Source organism: Mustela erminea, chromosome 19 (genome assembly GCF_009829155.1).
Source record: "Mustela erminea isolate mMusErm1 chromosome 19, mMusErm1.Pri, whole genome shotgun sequence".
In the NCBI taxonomy this organism is placed as follows: Eukaryota; Metazoa; Chordata; class Mammalia; order Carnivora; family Mustelidae; genus Mustela; species Mustela erminea.
The window spans coordinates 47,056,211-47,077,924 of record NC_045632.1 but is presented as its reverse complement, the minus strand read 5'-3'; the positions used below and the strand labels follow the sequence as shown (position 1 = coordinate 47,077,924).

At 38.3% G+C, this 21,714-nt stretch overlaps 2 protein-coding genes and 2 non-coding genes across 5 annotated transcripts in view; 2 read left to right on the top strand and 2 right to left on the bottom strand.

Annotated features, from left to right (window-relative positions):
• AP1G1 (adaptor related protein complex 1 subunit gamma 1) overlaps window positions 1-21,714 on the bottom strand; it is an 82,924-nt gene that overhangs the window by 9,976 nt on the left and 51,234 nt on the right. For both annotated transcript variants that reach the window (XM_032323353.1, XM_032323352.1), the window contains 10 exons: window positions 18,617-18,672; window positions 17,391-17,504; window positions 13,865-14,005; window positions 13,047-13,101; window positions 9,175-9,297; window positions 8,908-8,997; window positions 7,307-7,434; window positions 5,726-5,830; window positions 4,900-5,041; window positions 4,582-4,708 (listed from right to left, as the gene is read on the bottom strand). In XM_032323353.1, the coding sequence (XP_032179244.1) occupies window positions 4,582-4,708; window positions 4,900-5,041; window positions 5,726-5,830; window positions 7,307-7,434; window positions 8,908-8,997; window positions 9,175-9,297; window positions 13,047-13,101; window positions 13,865-14,005; window positions 17,391-17,504; window positions 18,617-18,672 (1,081 nt within the window). The remainder of the gene's footprint in view (window positions 1-4,581; window positions 4,709-4,899; window positions 5,042-5,725; window positions 5,831-7,306; window positions 7,435-8,907; window positions 8,998-9,174; window positions 9,298-13,046; window positions 13,102-13,864; window positions 14,006-17,390; window positions 17,505-18,616; window positions 18,673-21,714) is intronic.
• Window positions 6,571-6,704, top strand: LOC116580368. Its single transcript, XR_004281621.1, has one exon. It is a non-coding gene; the product is annotated as a small nucleolar RNA SNORA70 (small nucleolar RNA).
• LOC116578821 (60S ribosomal protein L10-like) lies at window positions 6,608-7,142 on the top strand. The gene has a single exon (XM_032323354.1). The coding sequence runs from the start codon at window positions 6,765-6,767 to the stop codon at window positions 7,065-7,067; it is 303 nt and encodes a 100-aa protein (XP_032179245.1). The 5' UTR covers window positions 6,608-6,764; the 3' UTR covers window positions 7,068-7,142.
• On the bottom strand, window positions 17,025-17,109 carry LOC116580379. Its single transcript, XR_004281632.1, has one exon. It is a non-coding gene; the product is annotated as a small nucleolar RNA SNORD71 (small nucleolar RNA).

Sequence of the window (21,714 nt, the reverse complement as noted above, 5' to 3'; positions counted from 1 at the left end):
TGCTAAGTGCAGAGCCTGCTTAAGATTTTCTCTTCCCCTCTCCCTTTGTCCCTCCCCCTCCTTGCACTCTCTGAATAAATAAATAAGTAATGTATTTCTTTAAAAAAAAAAAAAAAAAAAAAGAACAAACCACAAAGGGAAAGAATGAAACATTCAAATACTTTAAAAAATACTATAATAAAATAAAAAGAGAGACTACAGGTAGGAGAAAATGTTTGCTACAAAATGGCAAATGAATGAGTATCCAGAACTATAAGTATTTTCTACAAATCAGTGAGAAAAAAGATGACCCAACTTAAAAAATGTTAAGAGATATAAACAAGAAATTCACAGACGAGGGAAACTGAGTAAAAAGAGAATCTACTTCTACTCTCTGCTATAGAGATGGCACACTAGTACAAACAAACCTGGAGAACAATCTGGCAATAACAGAGTTGAACATGATTATACCTCTAAACTAAAGCTCCTGAACCTCAGAAGTAATGAAATTTTAGGCTAATTATGTGCTGTAGGGGGCTATCCTGTGCACTGTAAGATATTTACCAGCATCCCTGGCTTCTACCCATTAAATGATAGCAGCATCCTCTCAGCTGTGACAATCAAAAATATCTCCAAACACTGCCAACACCTGGCAGGCAAAATGATATTTTAATAATAATTTAATAAGATTTTATTTTATAAGCGAAGTAGATCAAGACATTTATTAAATTATATAGATGTTAAATACCGCATAGTAAGATTTTAACACACATGCACAGACACCCTGGGAGAGGTGGTATGAACTGGAGGAAAGAAGTCACGAAATTACCATCTTCATTTGATCCTTCCAAATAAGAACAATCTCAGGATCATGCAAGTGATAGAAAATGACCATGAACTGAGAGAAATCAGGATTCCAAGAAAAGGCATAAGAAAACAGTGAAATAATGGGGCGCCTGGGTGGCTCAGTGGGTTAAAGCCTCTGCCTTCGGCTCAGGTCATGATCCCAGGGTCCTGGGATCGAGCCCCGCATCGGGCTCTCTGCTCAGCAGGGAGCCTGCTTCCTCCTCTCTCTCTGCCTGCTTCTCTGCCTACTTGTGATCTCTGTCTGTCAAATAAATAAATAAAATCTTTAAAAAAAGGAAAACAGTGAAATAAGGAGTTTTAGGTGTAAACAGATTTCAAACTACTTATGAAATTATCTGAAAATATACCATTTCAAAAAGGATTAACAAAGTGAAGGAGTTAAAATCTTAAAAAAAAAAATACCTAAGTACATGAGAAAAAAGTGACATTAAAATTTAGCAAGGAAGGTAAAAATATATATTGTTAAGTAACCCTTAAGAAGCTAAAACAAATGTTAACACCACAGCAAGTATAGTCAAGCACATTACTAATAAGGTATACAGAGAAATATTCCTATAATTCTCCTTTTATAACTCCAATCTAGTAGTTTTCCCATAATTTCCATTTTCAAAACAATTTCAGAAATGCATTCCCATGGAAAAATCAGAGGCTACTCAAAATATACAGGCAGCATTATGGGTCCCTAAGTCCCTCAGACATTAGCTCTTTTCTCCTGTAAAGGAACATTAAGTAGTTTGGGGAAACAACAAAAACTCACTGCTCCAGTTCCCCTAAAAAGACACACTAAATTTATTTCCCAATTTCCACTTACTTAAATGATTATGCATTACAATACAGGACTATAATTAATGGGGGCTTAAAGAATATAATCCTCAAAAATGTCTAACCTAAAAAAAAAAAAAAATGTCTAACCTAATAAAGAAAATGGGAAAATACATTTAAAAACACATTATAAGTAAGGAAGATCCAGGCTCTTCTACTGTTTTACCAGTCTGCTTTTTCATGTAACACTAGGAAAGAAAGTAAAAACAAAAACAAAACAAAACATTAAACCCCCACCCCCGATAAATGAGTTTAAGATACAAAAGGAATATTCAAAAAAGAAATCCATGTGCAGGGATGCCTGGGTGGCTCAGTTGGTTAAGCAGCTGCCTTCGGCTCAGGTCATGATCCCAGCGTGCTGGGATCGAGTCCCACATCAGGCTCCTTGCCTGGCGGGGAGCCTGCTTCTCCCTCTGCCTCTGCCTGTCATTCTGTCTGCCTGTGCTCGCTCTCTCCCCCTCTCTCTCTCTGATAAATAAATAAAATCTTTAAAAAAAAAATTCTTTAGAAATCCATGTGCAAAAATATAGATAGATATAACTATCCCTGTGATGGAAAAAATTAAAATTTAACAAAATAATAGGGCCAATCTTTTACCTGGTAGGGTTTTTTAAAAAATGAAAATCCACAATGCTTATGACTATACAGTGAAACTGGTAGCCACATGCTACTGAGGAAAAGATACAACATTTACTAAGTGCCTACTATGTGTCCTGTATGTACTGAATAAGCCACCATTCCTCACAAAGAGCTCATAAGGTAAAATAGTTATCATCCTTCTTAAATTATTTTTTTTTAATGTTATTTATTTATTTGACAGAGAGAGCAGAAGCAGGGGGAGAGGCAAGAAGAGGGTGAGGGAGAAGCTGACTCCCTGATGAGCAGAGGCCCATGCTGGGCTTGATCCCAGGACCTTGGCATCATGACCCTAGCTGAAGGCTAATGCTTAAGTGACTGAGCCACCCAGGCACCCCCATCCTTTTTTTATTTTAAAAGATTTTATTTTTTTGGGGCGCCTGGGTGGCTCAGTGGGTTAAAGCCTCTGCCTTTGGCTCAGGTCATGATCCCAGAATCCTGGGATCGAGCCCCGCGTCGGGCTCCCTCCTCCGCAGGAAGCCTGCTTCCTCCCCTCTCTCTCTCTGCCTGCCTCTCTGCCTACTTGTGATTCCGCTCTCTCCGTCAAATAAATAAAATCTTTAAAAAAAAAAAAAAAAAAAAAAGATTTTATTTTTAAGTAATCTCTACATCCAAGCTGGGCTCGGACCCACAATCCCAAGATGAAGAGGTACATGCTCTACTGATTCAGCCTGCCAGGCACCTCCCATCTTTACTTTAATCAGAACCAGAAATGCTGAGTAACCTGATCTAAGTATGTAATCCAAAATAAGAGAAAATCAATGTAATGATGACATTTGTTGAGGCATTCGTTACAAGAAATATCTGAAACAAAACATCTAATAGTAAGGCACTGAGTAAATAATGATGCAAACCTTTTAAAGCAATATTGGACAACCATCTAAAATTATAATTGTTAAGAGTATGAACTAACACAGAAATGCTAATACGTGAATAAGTAATTGAATCATCTACATACTATGGTTGTTGTGTTTTTTTTAAAGATTTTATTTATTTATTTGACAGAGAGAGATCACAAGTAGGCAGAGAGGCAGGCAGAGAGAGAGAGGAGGAAGCAGGCTCCCCACTGAGCAGAGAGCCCAACTTGCGGCTCGATCTCAGGACCCCGAGATCATGACCTGAGCTAAAGGCAGAGGCTTACCCACTGAGCCACCCAGGCACCCCTACACTATGTTTTAACTAAGGGGCTGTTTTTGCTTTTTGATATATCCAGTAGAGCTATGGCATCTGAGGATGTGGAACTATCTGGGAATGACTCAAAAGTACGCATCAGTAACATTTTAAAATTTTGTTAAGACATAAATATAAACTGTAAGCTCTGGGAAGAAGCTGTGTTAGGAAAAATCATTTAGCCTCTGGTAGCTTGTCTAGATGAGCAGCCAAAATCCTCACCCTATGGCTACTTTCTATTTGAGGTCATATATGCAGTAACTCACCATTATACTTTTAAAGAAATCACTTGAGATAGAAATTATATGCTACAGTAACACGTTTGGACTCAGGGTTCATAATGTTATGAATACATCAACAATCACTAATGTTTACTACATACAAACAAACAAGAAAAAAAATGTGCCAGGGGCACCTGGGTGGCTTAGTCATTAATCATCTGCCTTTGGCTCAGGTCATGATCCCAGGATCCTGGGACAGAGGCCCACATAGGGCTCCCTGCTTGGCGGGAAGCCTGCTTCTCCCTCTCCCACTTTCCCTGCTTGTGTCCCCTCTTTCACTATCTCTCTCTCTCTGTCAAATAAATAAATAAGATCTTAAAAGAAAAGAAAAAAATGTTCCCAAATGAAAAGTTATGTTTGAATATTATCATCATGGACAATTTTCTCCCTCCATTGTTCTAAGAAGGTGAGAGGAAAATAGGTTAACATCTCTCCACTCTCTACAAATGGCCTTGGCTACTGAAAGCTGATCATGAGTAGAAAGAAACATAGAAAAAGTGATGTCTTAGGACACTAAGTAAAAGCAGAAGTGACTTGAAATATATTTCTTTTGTAGCCTGAAAGAGAAAGTCCTTTCTATCTTAAATACTAGGAGAGCAATTTATCCTCCCAAAATTAAAAATTGGACTCTTTATTCCCTGTGAATTAGCTCTAGAATACTAGCCTGGCAGTTTACATCCCAGATGTTAAGATTCCATTCCTACTTCTCACTTAGCTTCTCCCCTCTTTAATTGCTTCACATGCCAGAAAGTCTATGTTCAGTGTAGTTTTTCCCTAAGGCCTTTAACCCCAGCCAAAGCATTAAGTAACTCCAGTCTGGTCTCACCTGTAAGGTTGATGTCTCCCAGCAAATCAAGAAGTTCTCCACCAGCAGAAGCTGGTTTGCTTGTAGGTGCAGTTGGAATAACAGGTGTTATGTCATTTCCTCCCAACAAATCCAGTAAATCATTGGCCTATACAAGGAAATAATACCTCAATTCATTAGTCATTTGTCTAATCTACAATGAAGGCAAAGCTCTTTCAACACTTAAAAATAAGGAAGAGAGCCATCAATCAATCCAGGAACACTGAAGGGAATCAACTGAGAGGCTATAAGGAACTGTTAAGACCATGAGGATTCCCAGATAAGCAAGTGAAAAGCTACCTGGCTGGTGGGCTGTGGCCCAGAGGGTGGTGGTTTGGTCTCTAGTGGAGCTGGTTCTGTCTCTCCATTTGTCTGCACAATCTCAGTAGGGCCATTTGTGGTTACTTTTTCCATGACAGGCATTCTCTCAAGGAGGGCAGACCTGGAAGAATCTGAAGTGGTTAAATTCTAGGCAGTTAACCTAGATTCCCTACCCAAGACAATCACTGTTACTATATTGGAGTCAAATATGGACAGCCATCTCCCCTCCCCACTCTGTAACACACACACTAAAATAGAAGGTGGATTACAAGAATACATGACCTAAATTCCTGGCTGGATTAAGGGCAGGCAAGAAACCTTGAATAGACAAACTGTCTACTTAAATCCTGAGAGACTGGGATTTCTCGGTGGATAGAGAAATTGGAATGAAAGAGAGGTAAATAAGTAGGAATTAACAAGTTCCAATCAAGAAGACACTGCATAACAGAAGTGGAAAAAAAAGATCGTATGTCACAGAGTTAAATACTGGAATGAGATTCCGTTGGAAAAAAAAAAACAAAAACCCAAAACTCCTATTTCTTAACCCAATAAAATGGAACATGAAGCAAACATTTCTCGCCAAAAGAAAGGGGAGAAGGTGAACAGGAGGACACGGCTGACTTAAGTCTTTACAGAGCAGGCAGAATAGAGGACAGACCAATAAAAGCAGTCAAGCAATTAGGACTAAACAGCGTTGTGAGGTCCAGGTAATCAAGCACAAGGAATGAGTCTCCTTTGTGGATTATCATTACAATGTGTTCAGGATGCTAACAGCCACATGCACTGCTCAGCTTCTTTCACTTACCTCATATGGTCATATTTCTTAAAAAGTGCATTATATTCTACTGCCCTCTGCTGGAGTTCCACATCAATGCTGCTTCCATAGATTGAAACCACTTTCTTAATTCGGCTTTGGGATAAAATGACAAACAAATTCAAATACCCAAAAGAAAGTTCATAAACAAGCAGAGAGAACAAACAAACCAGAGTTTCCATTCCTCTTTCCTTAATTTACGTATCTTTTCAAAAACAAAACCCCTTTCCTTTGTCTTCTTTTATCCAACACACACTTCAACACCATCATGTACCACTGTACTTGTTCTAACTGTAATGTTAGATTTTGTCTGTTAAATGTCCCATCCCTAAAATTTCCTAGAAAAAAGTACCAATTATTAATCTGTTACAAAAGAAGCATGTAATTAATGTTCATTCTCTCAACACCTTTAAAATAAGCTTTTATCACCAAAACGTTATTACCTAACAATAAATTCTTCTAGTTTACAATTTAAAGAGTTAGTAAAAAATACCCTTTTTCACATGGCCTTACAGAAAATCTAAGAGAACTAAGTTTGCCTTAAGATACCTGGCTGGGAAACTAATCCAACTGACTTTTATTCAAAATAGTGAACAGCAGAACGTAAAGTAAACATTTGACCACCAAAACCTTTGTGATTTTCTTCCTCTTCAGACATCTCAAAATACTATAATAAACCAGAGCCCTTATATAGGGAAGTAACTTCTCTACTTTAAACAAGAGAAAAGGTATTAGAAATCAAATTTTAAAAACACAACTTTTTAACTTCAAAAAAATAAGTGGTGGGGTGTGAGGGTAACAGGGAGCAAAGTATAGATAAAATAAGGATGAACCATCTGCAGCCAATTAAGCCGACTGTGCTCTTTGTCTGTGGGGGCCCAGTGTGCCATGGCTGCAAACAGTAGCCTCCTCGGTAGTGTATGCAGCCTGTTGATTGTATGGGTTGCCCTAAGGGACCTTGGAGACAGCCCTTTTGGTGGATGCTGGGGTCTGACCTCATGGCTATCTCCAATTTAGGCTGCAGACAGGTATGCGGGGTGCCTTTGGAAAGCCCCAGGGCACAGTAGCCAGGGTCCGCATTGGCCAAGTCATCATGTCCATCCGTACCAAGCTGCAGAACAAGGAGCATGTGATTGAGGCCCTACGCAGGGCCAAGTTCAAGTTCCCTGGCCGCCAGAAGATCCACATCTCCAAGAAGTGGGGCTTTACTAAGTTCAATGCGGATGAATTTGAAGACATGGTGGCTGAAAAGCGGCTTATCCCAGATGGCTGTGGGGTCAAATACATCCCTAACCGTGGTCCCTTGGACAAATGGAGGGCTCTGCACTCATGAGAACCTTAGCACTACCCCTTCCCGTCATATTCATGCCCACCAATAAATCCAACTTCCTGTCAAAAAAAAAAAAAATAAGGATGAACCACAAGTTAATGATTACTATCATGGAAAAACAGGTATATAAAATATAAAATTCATTTTACTATCCTATTTTTGCCTTTGCTTGAAATTTTCCATAACAAGAGTTTTTAAAAATTATAAATAACATGTCCATTCTACTTTTTCTCCATACTCACTTTACAGTACAGGTGAATCGAGTAGAAAGCTTCATAATGGCAGTGAGGGCATAACCTCGGGTCACAGAGGTGGACATATTAGAGATTAAGACACTTTCTAAAATATCCAACACTTCATCTTCTGTTACCTGGGGAAGGAAAAAAAAATAGGATGAATTCTAACAGTAGATAGCTAAATCTGATTTCAAGTCACAGGATGCCACCAGAAAGACAACCCTACCATCATTACCAAAACTTCTAACACAATCTGTGCTTCGCCACCATTAAATGTCCACGCTGATCCATCAATGAGAGGCAGGTAGGAGGGAGGTTTTAAAAAAAAAAAAAAAAAAAGAGTGGAAAATACCCAATGGGGGCTGCGAGACATATTATATTATTTTCAAGGGGCAGAAATAAGGGAAGAAAATAAAAGGATAAATAGAGTTCAAGTGCTGTTGTCACAACTTCTCCTAAAGCCAGTTTTTTTTTTAATTTTAATTTTTTTTTTTATTTTATTTATTTGACAGGCAGAGATCACAAGCAGGCAGAGAGAGAGGAATGGAAGCAGGCTCCCCACTTCGATCTCAGGACCCTGGGATCATGACCTGAGCCAAAGGCAGAGGCTTTAACCCACTGAGCCACCCAGGCGCCCCAATTTTTTATTTTTTTAATTTCCTTTCAGTGTACCAGAATTCAATGTTTATGCACCACACCCAATGCTCCATGCAATACGTGCCCTCCATAATACCCACCACTAGGCTCACCCAACTTCCCACCCCCCGCCCCTTCAAAACTCTCAGATTGTTTTTCAAAGTCTACAGTCTCTCATGGTTCACCTCCCCCTCCAATTTCCCTCAGCTCTTCTCTCCATCTCCCCATGTCCTCCGTGTTATTTCTTATGCTCCACAAATAAGTGAAAGCATATTGTATTTTTTTTAAGATTTTATTTATATATTTGACAGAGAGATCACAAGTAGGCAGAGAGGCAGGCAGAGAGAGAGGGAGAAGTAGGCTCCCTGCTGAGCAGAGGGCTTGACCTGGGGCTCTATCCAGGACCCCCGAGATCATGACCTGAGCTGAAGGCAGAGGCTTAACCCACTGAGCCACCCAGGCGCCCCTAAAGCCAGCCTTTTAAGAAGCAAATGCAAACACAGATATGTCTCATTTCTTCTCATCAAGTCACAGGGTAGGAGAAACAATGTGTTTTAGTCGGATGGAGCGGAGAGTCAGTCTGCAGGTGGTTTAAAAATCTCACATAGGGGGGCACCTGGGTGGCTCAGTGGGTTAAAGCCTCTGCCTTCAGCTCAGGTCAAGATCCCAGCGTTCTGGGATCAAGCCCCGCATCAGGCTCTCTGCTCAGCGGGGAGCCTGCTTTCCCCTATCTCTGCCTGCCTCTCTGCCCCCTTGTGATCTGTCTGTCAAATAAATAAATTTAAAAAAAAAAAAAATCTCACATAGGGCTAGTAAGTTCCATCTCAAAAACTGGCAAGTTTCCCAATATAATTCTGGCATTACCTTCTTTAACAGGTTTTTTAGGAATGAACCTCAACTCCTCATTGAACACTATCCTCCTCTAACCAAAACTACTATTTTCCCCCACCTGAAAGAATAACAAGGAGTACCTGAATAGGTTCTTCCTCTTCACACTGGCCTGATACAAGAAGATCTCCATATTCACCTATACACCACGCAGCCACTTGTACCAAAGGTTGCTGTCAAAAGAAAGTCACCATGTGTCAAAGGCTTTTAATCCTTGCAAGGATTAATGCAAATCACACGTCATCTAATCATAAAGGTCAAAACCAGGAAATATGTATCTGGAGCGTTAGTAGTAAGAACACACCAGGAACATAATGCGTAATTTCCCCGCCAAAGCAGAAAGTACCTACTTGAGAATAATCACCAAGAATTGCTTTGTATAAGCGCTGGACAGTATAGGCGTGCATCTCCACACTATTGGTTATTAACTGGATCAAGTTGGGGACCGCATCATCACGAACATAGCTTCCTGCCTAAAAGGAAACGCAGTTACCCTTAGAAACACACCGTAATGATCATAAAAGCTATTGCTTTTATTCAAAGGAGACGACTACAGAGCATCCTCAGAGATAAAGCTGGTTCCAATTCTCAGGTGTATACGCAGCTCAAACTTCAATTTTAATTATTCAAATGACTTACTTCTTATTTAAATGAATATTCTCATTTTATTAATTTTATTAAAAATTTAAAAATCTCTTCTGCAAAGTAAAAGTAAAATATAAAGGACCTTTATCAAAACAGATTAGGTTTAAGAGTTCAAAAACGTATGAAGTACATTCACTGGGAACTTAACTACAACAATCTGTCCCTCTCACAACTCCCCAACACAGTTAAAATCATATGGGCTAGCTAGAGAAGCCACATTACTCTGGGGGACGGAGAGGGGAGTATATATCAGCAGTCCAGAAAGGCAGCATTTTTAAAAATTTCTTTTAAGATTTTATTTATTTATTTGAGAGAGAGTGTGTGCCTGCATGTGAATGAATGGGGGATGAGGCAGAAGTAGAAACAGACTCCCTGCTGAGCAGGACCCTGGGGATCATGACCTTGAACCTAAGGTAGATGCTTAACTGACTGAGCCACCCAGGCACCCCCAAAAGGCAGCATTTTATTTTATTTTATTTTATTTTATTTTATTTTATTTTATTTTATTTTATTTTTTAAAAGGCAGCATTTTAAATAAGAATAGTAATCTTTCTGCAATTTATTTAAAATATCACACTGTCCTTTGAAAACTAGAGTTTATAAAAATTAAAGAACCATTCGTCCCAGAAAGGATAAATATTTTGTATTCAATCATGCACACTAAAAACAAAAACAAACCTGGTCTCTCCAATGTCCTCTTGACTAGTAGAATCTGAGGTACTGTTCGCAACCATGCAACAAAGTAAAGCTATTTAACCTCTGAGGAAACTAAACCTTGGCCTTGTCAGAGGATTATGATAACCAAGCTGTGCAGGACATATAAACAGTGGAACCTGTGCCTCGTATCAGCCCACCTTGATCAAGGACAGAAGACCAGATCTGACCTAGAAGAATGAGACCAAGGAAAGGAAGAAAGAGAAACAAAGAGAAAGAGAAAAAGGGAAAGGAGAAAAAGAGAAACAGAAACAGAAACAGAAAAAGAAAAAAAACCCAGATGATTGGGATACCCACACCTGCTAAAAAAACACAAAGCCAGAGGAGAGAGAAGTTTGGGGAAATAGTCAAAAAGGAATGGACAGAAGTGAAAAAATAAGTAACTGTTTTACACTCTTCTTTCCTAATGAAAAAAAGTAATGTTTTAAATAAGAGAAAGCATTAACATGATCTAACTGACATTTATACACCACTTCATCCAACAGCAGAAAACACATTATTCTCAAGCTCAAATGGAACATTCACCAAGACAAACCATATTCTGGGCCATTAAAAATCTCAAATTTATTTTTATTTATTTATTTATTTACAGTAGGTTCCAAGTCCAACTTGGTGCACAGACTCCTGACAGTGAGATCAAGAGACACGTCCTCTACCAACTCAGCCAGGCAGAGGCCCCAGAAAGATCTCAAATTAAAAAAAAAAAAAAAAAAAAAAAGACAGGGGCATCTGGGTGGCTCAGTTGGCTAAGAGCCTGCCTTCTGCTCAGGTCATGATTCTGAGGTCCTGGGATCGAGCCCCATGTTAAGTTTCCTGCTCACTGGGGAGTGTGCTTCTCCCTCTGCCCATCTCCCGCCACTTGTGTTCTCTCTCTCTCAAATAAATAAATAAAACTTTTTAAAAAAATAAATAAATAAAGGAATAAAAGTCATATAAGATTTAACTAGGAATCAGTAACACAAAGATAGCTAAGATATCCCAAAATATTTGGAGACTACACAACTAAGTAACACAGAGGTCAAAGAAAATTACAGACCAGTATCTCTCACCAGTAGAGATGCAAAAATCCTAAAAAATCTATTAGCAAATCAAACATAGCAATGTATAAAAAGAACTACATACCACGACAAGGTTGGATTTATTCTAGGTATGGAAGGTTAGTTCAACATTCAAAAATCAATTAATGTAATCCAGCACATCAACAGGTTAAGGAGGAAAAATCATAGGACCATAATAAGACTATAGAAATCAATTGGAAAAATTAAAAGAATGAAGCACTGAGAACATATTTCTTCAAGAGCTTTAATTTTCTCTTCTCTTAAGCCTTATAAAAACTAAAAAATGTGTCCTGATTCACAGTTTTTGTTAAAATATAATTTCTTCATTAGTGCATTAACTTTTCATGAAGTTAATTCAAGTAAACTAGCAAACCAGCATGTCAAAACAGAATCCCACAGCAACAAATATATATATACACACACGGTAATTTTAACAATCTCATTCCTTCCTACAGACACGTTTCATAACTTGCTTAACCAATGCCCATTTGGAGACTTGTATTTATTTCCAGTTTTCTCCCATTATAAATAAGATTGAGATGAATATCTTTGTATATATGTTTCTGTACACTTGTCCTTTTATTTTTCCAAGATAAATTACTAAAAAGACAATGACTGAATTCAAAGGTATAAACTAGGGGTGCCTGGGTGCCTCAGTCAGTTAAGAAGCCAAATCTTGATTTCTGGAAGTCTACTCTGGAAAAATGGCACCATTTTATACCCAATACAAAGTGGAGGGTACTGCCTATTTCTCTATTTTCTAACTACCACTAGGAATTTGATTAAAAAGTAAGACAAGTGAAAAATGATATCTCCCTTGTAATTTTATAAGTAAAATTTCTTTATTAGTAAGTAATATTAACTAGCCATTTCTTTCTTCTTTTGTGAAATGTCTGTTCAAATGCCAATCTTTCCATTACAGTGTTTGATTTTTTTCTTATTAATTGTAAACTATTCATAGATTAAAGCTATTAACATGCTGTCATATGTTACAGTGTTTTTCTCCACTTGTCATTTGCCTTTTAACTCTGTAGATTTTTTCCCTTTTGCCTTACAAATTTTGAATTTTAATGTGATTAAACCTGTGGAAATTTCCCTTTATGGTATCTATTTCTGACACAGCAATTAAACATAGGTAGTTATGTTTTCTTTATTTGCCACAACACTTTCATTTTAACTGTTAAATCTCTGATTTCTATTAATTGAATGATAAATAGAGATGCTCCAAAACTCTGGAAGACTGCCAAAGAAAGAACAACTTATAAATCTGTAATTTTAAAACCAGAATAAATGTAGTCATTCAAAATCCTCCAATGGCTTCCAAACTCCTCACAGGCCCTACATAACCTAGCTCCTGCTTCAGTCCTACCATTCTCTGCCTCTCATGCTACTGGCTTCACTTGCCGCCTTCTTGCCTCCAAGCAGGCCACACTTGCTGCCACTCAAGAGCTTTGCAACACTTGCTGTTCCCCCAAACCTTGGCACGGCTCCTCCTTTCACTGCGCTCTCTCCTCAAGTGTCACCTCCTCTGAGTGACCTGCCCTGACTACTCTATCTAAAAAAGAACTGGCCCGCTGCCCCCATATTCCACTCTCTCCTGCCATCGCTGTAGTCCTTCATGCTGCTTCACTGTTTCTCATAGTATTTTTTTCTTGCCTAACAGGATAGTACGTATTTCTCCATGAATTTCTCATCTCTCCCACTAGAACTAGAATGTAAACCCTCCTGAGAACAAGAGATTTGTCTGCCTCATTAATCAGCACATCCTGCACCTGGTATATGTTGACTAAAAAAACAGTACTTACCGTTGTCAGAACACGCATAATCGTGTCTATGTGCCACCGTTTGGAAGGTGCATACCTGGGGAAATAATGGCACCAGATGAAATTACTGGAACCTGTGAACTATATTCTGTGCTCAGTGACTTTCAAAAATCCCGTCCTATAATCTTTTTTAGGTTTACTGGTAAAGTGATTATTTTGGAGGCAAATCTTACCTTCGAATCTAGCAGCTACCCCCATTTCAAAGGGTAATGAAATGCTACACAAACTCAGATGTTTCCCCATTAATAACTGTAACACGAGTTACTGAGCTGAGACATGGGACTCCATCTCCAGTTTTTCAGAAAACAGATCACGAAGACAAAGCAGGAGGACAGAGAAGAAAGAAAAGGGATCCAGGCAATACCAGGACTAGAAACTCATTTCCTTAAATTCACAGTGCAGAGAGGAGAAATAACCACACTACTAAAATTGAGGTATTTCTTCCTAAAAGTTTTACACAGAATCACAATTTAGATGCTGTGACGCTATAGTCTTTCTATTCTCTACCCAAAACCCACAAAGAAACAAACAAAAGCTTCTCTATTCTCTTCTTCATAGATGAGAAGTTGAAGAACAGATATAAGAGGACATTTTATAAAAGTGGGCTGGTTTTGGTCTTAGCATACTTAAATACTGGCTAGAATCACCTTCTAATGAAGCAAATTTCCAACTGGGAGGTTGAAATAAACATTACACATTTTAAAGAGGTTTACAACATACAACATTTTCCCCAAGTTGTAAAGATGCTTTCAAAAAGTTCTAAGCATCTTTTATCAATGAATGTAAAAATTAAATCTTACTTCTCTGCAGCAAGAAAGATTCCAGATGCACAATCTGCTTTAAATTCTGGCTCACAGGAATCCAGAAAATAAAGTAATTCCTTCATCATGCCTCGGATATTATTCCCATTTACCAGGGCAAAACTCAATTCCATTGCGCGCCTTGCAGAGGGAAAACATTTAAAAAAAAAAAAAAAAGGTTATGATATTTATAGCAGGAACAAAACAAAGACCCAGGTGTATTGTTTCTGAACATCAAGTACTGGCAGATATACTGATGTCCTTCCATGATCTTGTAATTGCAATCTTTGTACACAAGACAACTAAGTCAACAAGCTTAGTTTTAGCATTTTGAATCTTCATTCAACACTTTTCCTCAAAAAGCTCTAAAAGATACACTACCTATGACCAAAAATGCAGTTTGGGTTCAACAATCTAAGAAGCTAAAATTCAGAATACTTAAAAGGCTCAAAAAGAGAAACAACAAAAGTATTACCGAAATATACCCCTTTGCATTATTCCTTAAAAATGTGATAAAGCCATGACATTCGCCTTTTATTACATCCATTTCTGTTCAAAGAGGATATAACAGTCTACATCAAAAGATATACAGAAAATTGGAATAAAAACACACTTTGAAGGTATTATGATAAGTGAAATAAGTCAGAGAAAAACAAATACTGTACGATGTCACCTACACCTGGAAGCTAAAAAAGTCAAAAGCATAGAAACAGGGGCGCCTGGGTGGCTCAGTGGGTTAAGCCGCTGCCTTCAGCTCAGGTCATGATCTCAGAGTCCTGGGATCGAGCCCGCATCGGGCTCTCTGCTCAGCGGAGAGCCTGCTTCCCTCTCTCTCTCTCTGCCTGCCTCTCCATCTACTTGTGATTTCTCTCTGTCAAATAAATAAATAAAATCTTTAATAAAAAAAAAAAAAAAGCATAGAAACAGACTAGAATGGTGGTTACCAGGGTCTGGGGTGGGGGGGGACAAACTTCAGCCATAAAATAGGTAAATTCTGGGGATCTAATGCAGAGCATGACAACAAAAATTAATAATTATAAAAATGGATTATATACTTGCAAGTTGCTACAGGAACAGATCTCAACTATTCTCAGCACAAAAAAGAAATGGTAACTATGAGTGTGACTCAGGTGTCCTAATGCCATGGTGGTAACTATTTTACAATATGTATCAAATCAATGCACCTGTAAACATCAAACTTACACAATGTTTATGTTAATTTTTTTCTCAATAAAGCTGGTAGGGGCTGGGGGGGCAAAAGAGAATGAGGGCCATGAAAAAGGAAAAAGGGCATGTGCTGTGGGGGCAAATAAGAGTTTCTGTAACTGCCTATCAAATTTGGCAACCAAGGCAAAATGGCAGTGTTTGACATGCAAAAGTTAGAAGATTACTACATGCATCTTCTCATATTTGGTCAGTAATTTCAAACATGGTATATAATTTACTTTCAAAATACCAATTTAATAAGTAAGAAATACTTTCATCTTAGCTGATCTATGAACAACATTCAGTCTTTACAGGGATACAATAGCTAATTCTTGTACACTGCTTAAGTACTTTACATATAATCCAGTTAATCCTGCATAACCCTTTGAAGTGGGTGCTCACAGAGAGAGAGAGAATGAGGGGTGGGGAGGGGCAGAGGTTGAGGGAGAGAGAGAGGGAAAAGCAGGCTCCCCACTGAGCAGGAAGCCTACCGTGGGGCTCAATCCAAGGACCCAGAGATCCAACCTGAGGCAGGTTAAGACGCTTAACCGCTTAACCAACTGAGCCAAACAGGGGCCTCTGAAGTGCATGCTCTTGCATTTGCATTTTACATATGGGACAACTGAGGCAGAGAAAGGTTAAGTGACCAAAGCAAGTTTAATAAATACAGAGCCAAAATTTGAAATGAGGCATTCAGGCTGCAGAGTCTGAGCTCCGAGCGGAGCGTTAAACAGCCTGTCAAGAAGACACAGTTTTTACTTTTGAAATGCAAATCCCAGTCAAAAGCAATAGAGAAACAACACAATAGGAGTCAGAGGTCTAATTTCTATTCCCAGGGGCTCCTGAGTGGCTCAGTGGGTGAAAGCCTGTGCCTTCAGCTCAGGTCATGATATCAGGGTCCTGCAATCAAGCCCCACATCGGGCTCTCGGCTCGGTGGGGAGCCTGCTTCCTCCTCTCCCTCTGCCTGCCTCTCTGCCTGCTTGTGATCTCTCTCTCTCTCTGTCAAATAAATGAATAAAATCTTTTAAAAAAAATAATTTCTATTCCCAGGTCTGCCCCTTATAGGGGTAGGGTTAGAGGAAATCATTGGATTCCTATGGGACTGTATTTTAACTAATTTGTTAAGTGGGGATAGAAGTAATTGTCTAGCCTGTCTCACTGGCTTGCTCTGAGAATCAACTGAGAGGGTGCTTATAAGCCCTGTGCAAAGCACCTCCCCGCCCCCAACCACAATAAAAACCCTGGGGTGCCTGGCTGGCTCAGTTGGTGGAGCATGCAACTCTTATAGGGTTGTAGGTTCAAGACCCACACTGGATACAGAGATCACTTAAAAATAAAATCTTTAGGGGCGCCTGGGTGGCTCTATGGGTTAAAGCCTCTGCCTTCGGCTCAGGTCATGATCCCAGATTCCTGGGATGGAGCCCCGCATCGGGCTCTCTGCTCAGCGGGAGGCCTGCTTCCCTTCCTCTCTCTCTGCCTACTTGTGATCTCTAACTGTCAAATAAATAATAAATTAAAAAAATATTAAAAAAAAATCTTTAAAAGAAAAATTTTTTAATTAAAAAAAAATTCCTGTGCAAAGCACTAGGTGAGTTATGGTGGCTGAGTTTAGGTCTATCTTAACATTGCTCACGCGCTTAGCATCTGCTCTCTGAAAATAAAAGGAACTTAATATCAATAGATATTTGTTAAATGAATGGTTTCAGAGATCACTTCAAATCTGATTTATTCTGGATTTGAACAGACAACCAAAAGTTCACTGAGGCTAACTCTAACTAGGTTTTACAAACATCCCTCAGTTCTTCCCATAGATTCAGTCGAGTTACTCCACTGGGGAAAAGAAATTATGCTTTTTCAAAGTGCTATCTGCTGCCTAACAGTCATTCTTAGATGCACTGTTCTAAAAAAACACAGCTGCTTCTAGTATCTCAGGGCATAAGTACCGTGGGAAAATGTGTGCTGTCAGCAACTGAGTTTCAGCATTGTGATAAAACACTTAGCCGATGGATCACTCCGCATTTTCATCCTCCAGCACACATAGCACAGTACTTCTGTTAAGCAGACCTCTCCCCAGCTCATAGGTACCTGTCTGTACAAAAAACCAAGGAGAACCGCAGTGTGCACTTCAGTACTCCTTATTGGCCTCTCTCACTGATCTAACCTTCCCTCTGCCGATCCTCTCTTAAAAAGGATTTCCTCAGCAGAGAGTTCAACTGTGAAAATAATGACTAAATAAAAAATAGCAACATACTCATTCTCAGATCTATTATGAAGTTATCAGGTAGGGGGTAGAGCAGAGAACGATCAGTAATCTGTTACCGTTTTATTGAGACATCCAAATCCTTTAAGCAGTCCACAATTGTGCTTCTGTGCCTCTGTACTGCGTTATGATCTGTCTGCACCGTCTTCAACAAAGATGTCAAAGCTACGTATCTGGATGAAACAAAGTTGCAGAAAACAGAAATGAAATGTAAAATTCAGGACAGTTCCTCCTCTACTTAAATAATGACAAAGAAGATGTCTAAAGACTATGTATCTTTAAATATTTAAAAGTCAAGACAGAATTAGTGTAATAGTAACATCTTAAAGACATAAATGACACTACAATCTTAAGTAGTGGTAATCAAGAGAATTTATTAGATTTGCATTCATGGTCAAGTCCACTTAAACTTCTAAAAGTGACTGATTCCATTCTTCCAAATTCTTCCAAATGGTACAACAAAACAAGCATATAGTATGCCTTTTCTTAGCCCCCAAACACAAGAGGAAATGATTTCAATGTTACCATTTGTATTTTCTTTGTTTTTATTTGATACTGGTACCAAAACTGTCCCTATAAAAATCTGAGTTTAAGATTCAAATATTTAAAAATTCTTTTGGAAGGAGGAGATAATTCAGGGTACCACAATGATAATTTACACATTTTTAAATGCTCACATGATAAGAAAGAAATTTTCTCCTGATTAAAATGGGGAAAAGGGCAAGAAGGACATAATACATGAAAGAAAGTAACAAAATAAAATACTTATAAATTCATCTACTTAAAAAAATTAGCTGGAGTTCACAAACACATTCCAGGTCTGCAGTGCAAAATGTTACATTTTTCTTCTTAATTTAGAGCAGAGGTCAGCAAGCCACACTCTAGCCCTATGCTGCATGGTTCTATAAATGAATTTTTATTGGAACACAGTCACTCATCACTTACATAGTCTATGATTGCTTTCATACCAAGACACAGAATTTTGAATACTTGCCAGAGAGACCTAAGGCCCACAGAGCCTAAAATAGTGACCATCTGATCCTTCACAGAAAAAGTTTGCTGACTCCTAATGCTGACAATGTAAACCAAAGTAAAAGTTAAGTCATGAGCCAAATCCTCAAATTCTTTACAAAATAGTAGCTTTAAGTTTTAAAATTTAAAAATAAAAATCCTGAGTTGAAGTTCTAGAAAAGTCATTCAGTACATATGTGATCTTGAGCAAAATCACTCTTGAAAACACTGAGTTTCTAATACCAAGATACAAGATATTTTCCAGTTGACTTACCTAATATTCTTGTCATTGTTCAATAAGAAACGACCAAGGATGTTTATGGCTAAGACCTAAAGAGAAATAACACAGGTTAAAAATCTAATAAAATTAAACATTTACGTTGTATAAGGATCACCTCCTGACCCCTGATGGTGCAAACTATTTAAAGGTGATAGTGGATACTTCTATAGATGGCTAGCAAAAAACAAAAATGAAACAGAACAAAAACCTCAGGGCAAACTCATAAAATCATACTCTTTCAAAAGTAATTGCTAGAAGATTGCTAGAAGATTATGTTTTAAAGTTTTTATATTGTTAGTGGAAGAGTAATACTGGCACAGCCTCACTGGAGAAAATTCTGGCAATTATACATATTTTAAACATCTCCTCTGCTTCAACAATTCCACTTACAGAAATTTATCTGAAAAACACACTTGCACATATGCACAAGAATCTACTGCAACACTATCTGTAATCACAAATGACTGGGACATGCTAAGTGTCCATTAATAGCAAATTTGCTAAGTACACTATGGCAAACCCACACAACAGAGTATCACGCAGCCATTAGGGTTCTGACAAATACTATAACATGGATGAACCTTGAAGACATTATGTTAAGTGAAATAAGCCAGCTACAAAGGGATAATACTTTATGATTCCACTTATATGAGGTATCAAGAATAGTCAAATTCAGAAAAAGAAAGTAGAATGATGGTTGCCAGGCACTGAAGGTAGGAAATAATGGAAAGTTATTGTTTAATGGGTACAAAGTTTCTGTTTGGGAAGACAAAGAAGTTCAGAAGATATATGGTGGTGCTGGCTGCAAAAGTGAATTACTTAATGCCACTGAACTAGACTTAAAAATGGTTAACTTTTATATTATGTATATTCCACCATTTTAAAAAAAATGAGAATGGTCTCTATACATCAATATGGACTAATTCCAAGATAATGTTAGGTGGAAAGAGTAAGGTGCAAGACAATCATTTTGCTTGAAAGGGAGGGAGAGGAAGAGAACTAACTTAAATTACTTTGGTTAAGTTATCTAGATACTGGAACGGTAAGGACAAAGAGAACTGTATACATTTAAATACTGGACTGTATTTAGTAAACCTGTTTCTTACAAGGCTATGAACCAACAATTCTTGTATCATTAAGTGACTGAAAAAATGAATAAATTCATGAATAAATTCCTCCTTACAGAGGAATTACAATTATTTAATGAGGAAAAAATGAGGCAAATAGAAAAGTGTCACTGGAACACCACCCTAATAACTACTGTAGAAAAGATTCTCTGATGGAGGGGTGCCTGGGTGGCTCAGTGGGTTAAGCCTCTGCCTTCGGTTCAGGTCATGGTCTCAGGGTCCTTGGATTGAGCCTCTCATCGGGCTCTCTGCTCAGCAGGAAGCCTGCTCCCCCCTCTCTCTCTGCCTGCCTCTCTGCCTACTTGTGATTTCTGTCTGTCAAACACATAAATAAAATCTTTAAAAAAGAAAAAAAGATTCTTGGATGTATACTAAAATGGGTGGGCAAAAAGGCTGAGAACAGGGTATTTGCAAAGTCTCAAAGTGTCTCCCTCAAACTATTTTTTTTTTTAAAGATTTTATTTATTTATTTGACAGAGAGAAATCACAAGTAGTCGGAGAGGCAGGCAGAGAGAGAGAGAGGGAAGCAGGCTCCCTGCTGAGCAGAGAGCCCGATGCGGGACTCGATCCCAGGACTCTGAGATCATGACCTGAGCCGAAGGCAGCGGCTTAACCCACTGAGCCACCCAGGCGCCCCCCTCAAACTATTTTTAATTACAAATGAAAAAATAACAATACAGTGGAGAGACACAACAGACACCACCTTAACCAAATGACCAAGGTTAATACCACCAGTAATGACACAAACAGATAGCATGTCTCTCCTGATAGGATACTAAGAAGGGCACATCGCTTCTGTGGTAGTCTTGCCAAAAAAGCATAACCTCAATCTAATCATAGGAAAACTTCAGAGAGAGCCAAATTGAGGGACATTCTACAAAGTAACTGATCAGTACTCTTCAAAAGTGTCCAAGTCATGAAAGGCACAGAAAGATGGAGGAATTGCCTCAGACTGGAGAGCACTAAGGAGACATGACAATTAAATACAATGTAGAATCGAGGATCAGCTCCTCAAACAGAAAAATGGCAGAAGTATAAAAATTGGTGGAAGCTGACTAAATTCTGTAATTTAGCATGATACCAATATTAACTCTAATTTTGATAATTATCTCTAGTTATGCATGATGTTAACATTAGGGGAAACTGAGTGAAGGGTATGTGCAAGCTCTAAACTATTTTTGCAACTTTTCTGTAAGTCTAAAATTACTGCCAAAAGTTTCAAAAATTGCGGAAGAGAAGAAATACACGTGTACAGATACATTTTCAGATTTCTGAAAAAAATACATGAGGAAAGGGTAACCATATGCCCCACTAGGAGAACGTGAAAGCTACAGGCAAACATTTCCCTCCCTACATATCTTTGGTACTGTTTTAGCTTTTTTACTTTATTTATTTTTTTTTTTTTAAGATTTTATTTATTTATTTGACAGAGAGAAATCACAAGTAGATGGAGAGGCAGGCAGAGAGAGAGAGAGAGGGAAGCAGGCTCTCTGCTGAGCAGAGAGCCCGATGCGGGACTCGATCCCAGGACTCTGAGATCATGACCTGAGCCGAAGGCAGCGGCTTAACCCACTGAGCCACCCAGGCGCCCCAGCTTTTTTACTTTAAGTGTTCATTTCTTTAGAAAAAAACACAAATATTTAAGAAAAACAAAGTAACTCAAATATGATGTCTTATTTGGAGTGATGAATACAATTCAAATCATGGCTCTAATAAAAGCTTATTTTGAAATGTTTCCTTCACTCAACAGTATCTATATATCTAACTATACCAGAGAGCTTCCAAACTTTATTGTAATCAATATTAAAAGCCTTTAATGGAGGGAATGATACTTCAGATTCCAAAACTCAGCATTATACATTCCACATCACTTTCCTAAAGTTAATTTCCAAATGCAACTCATTTCTACAGTACTCAAGCCCAAGTTATTTATTCTAATTGAAATATTTAGAGAAAGATTTTAAA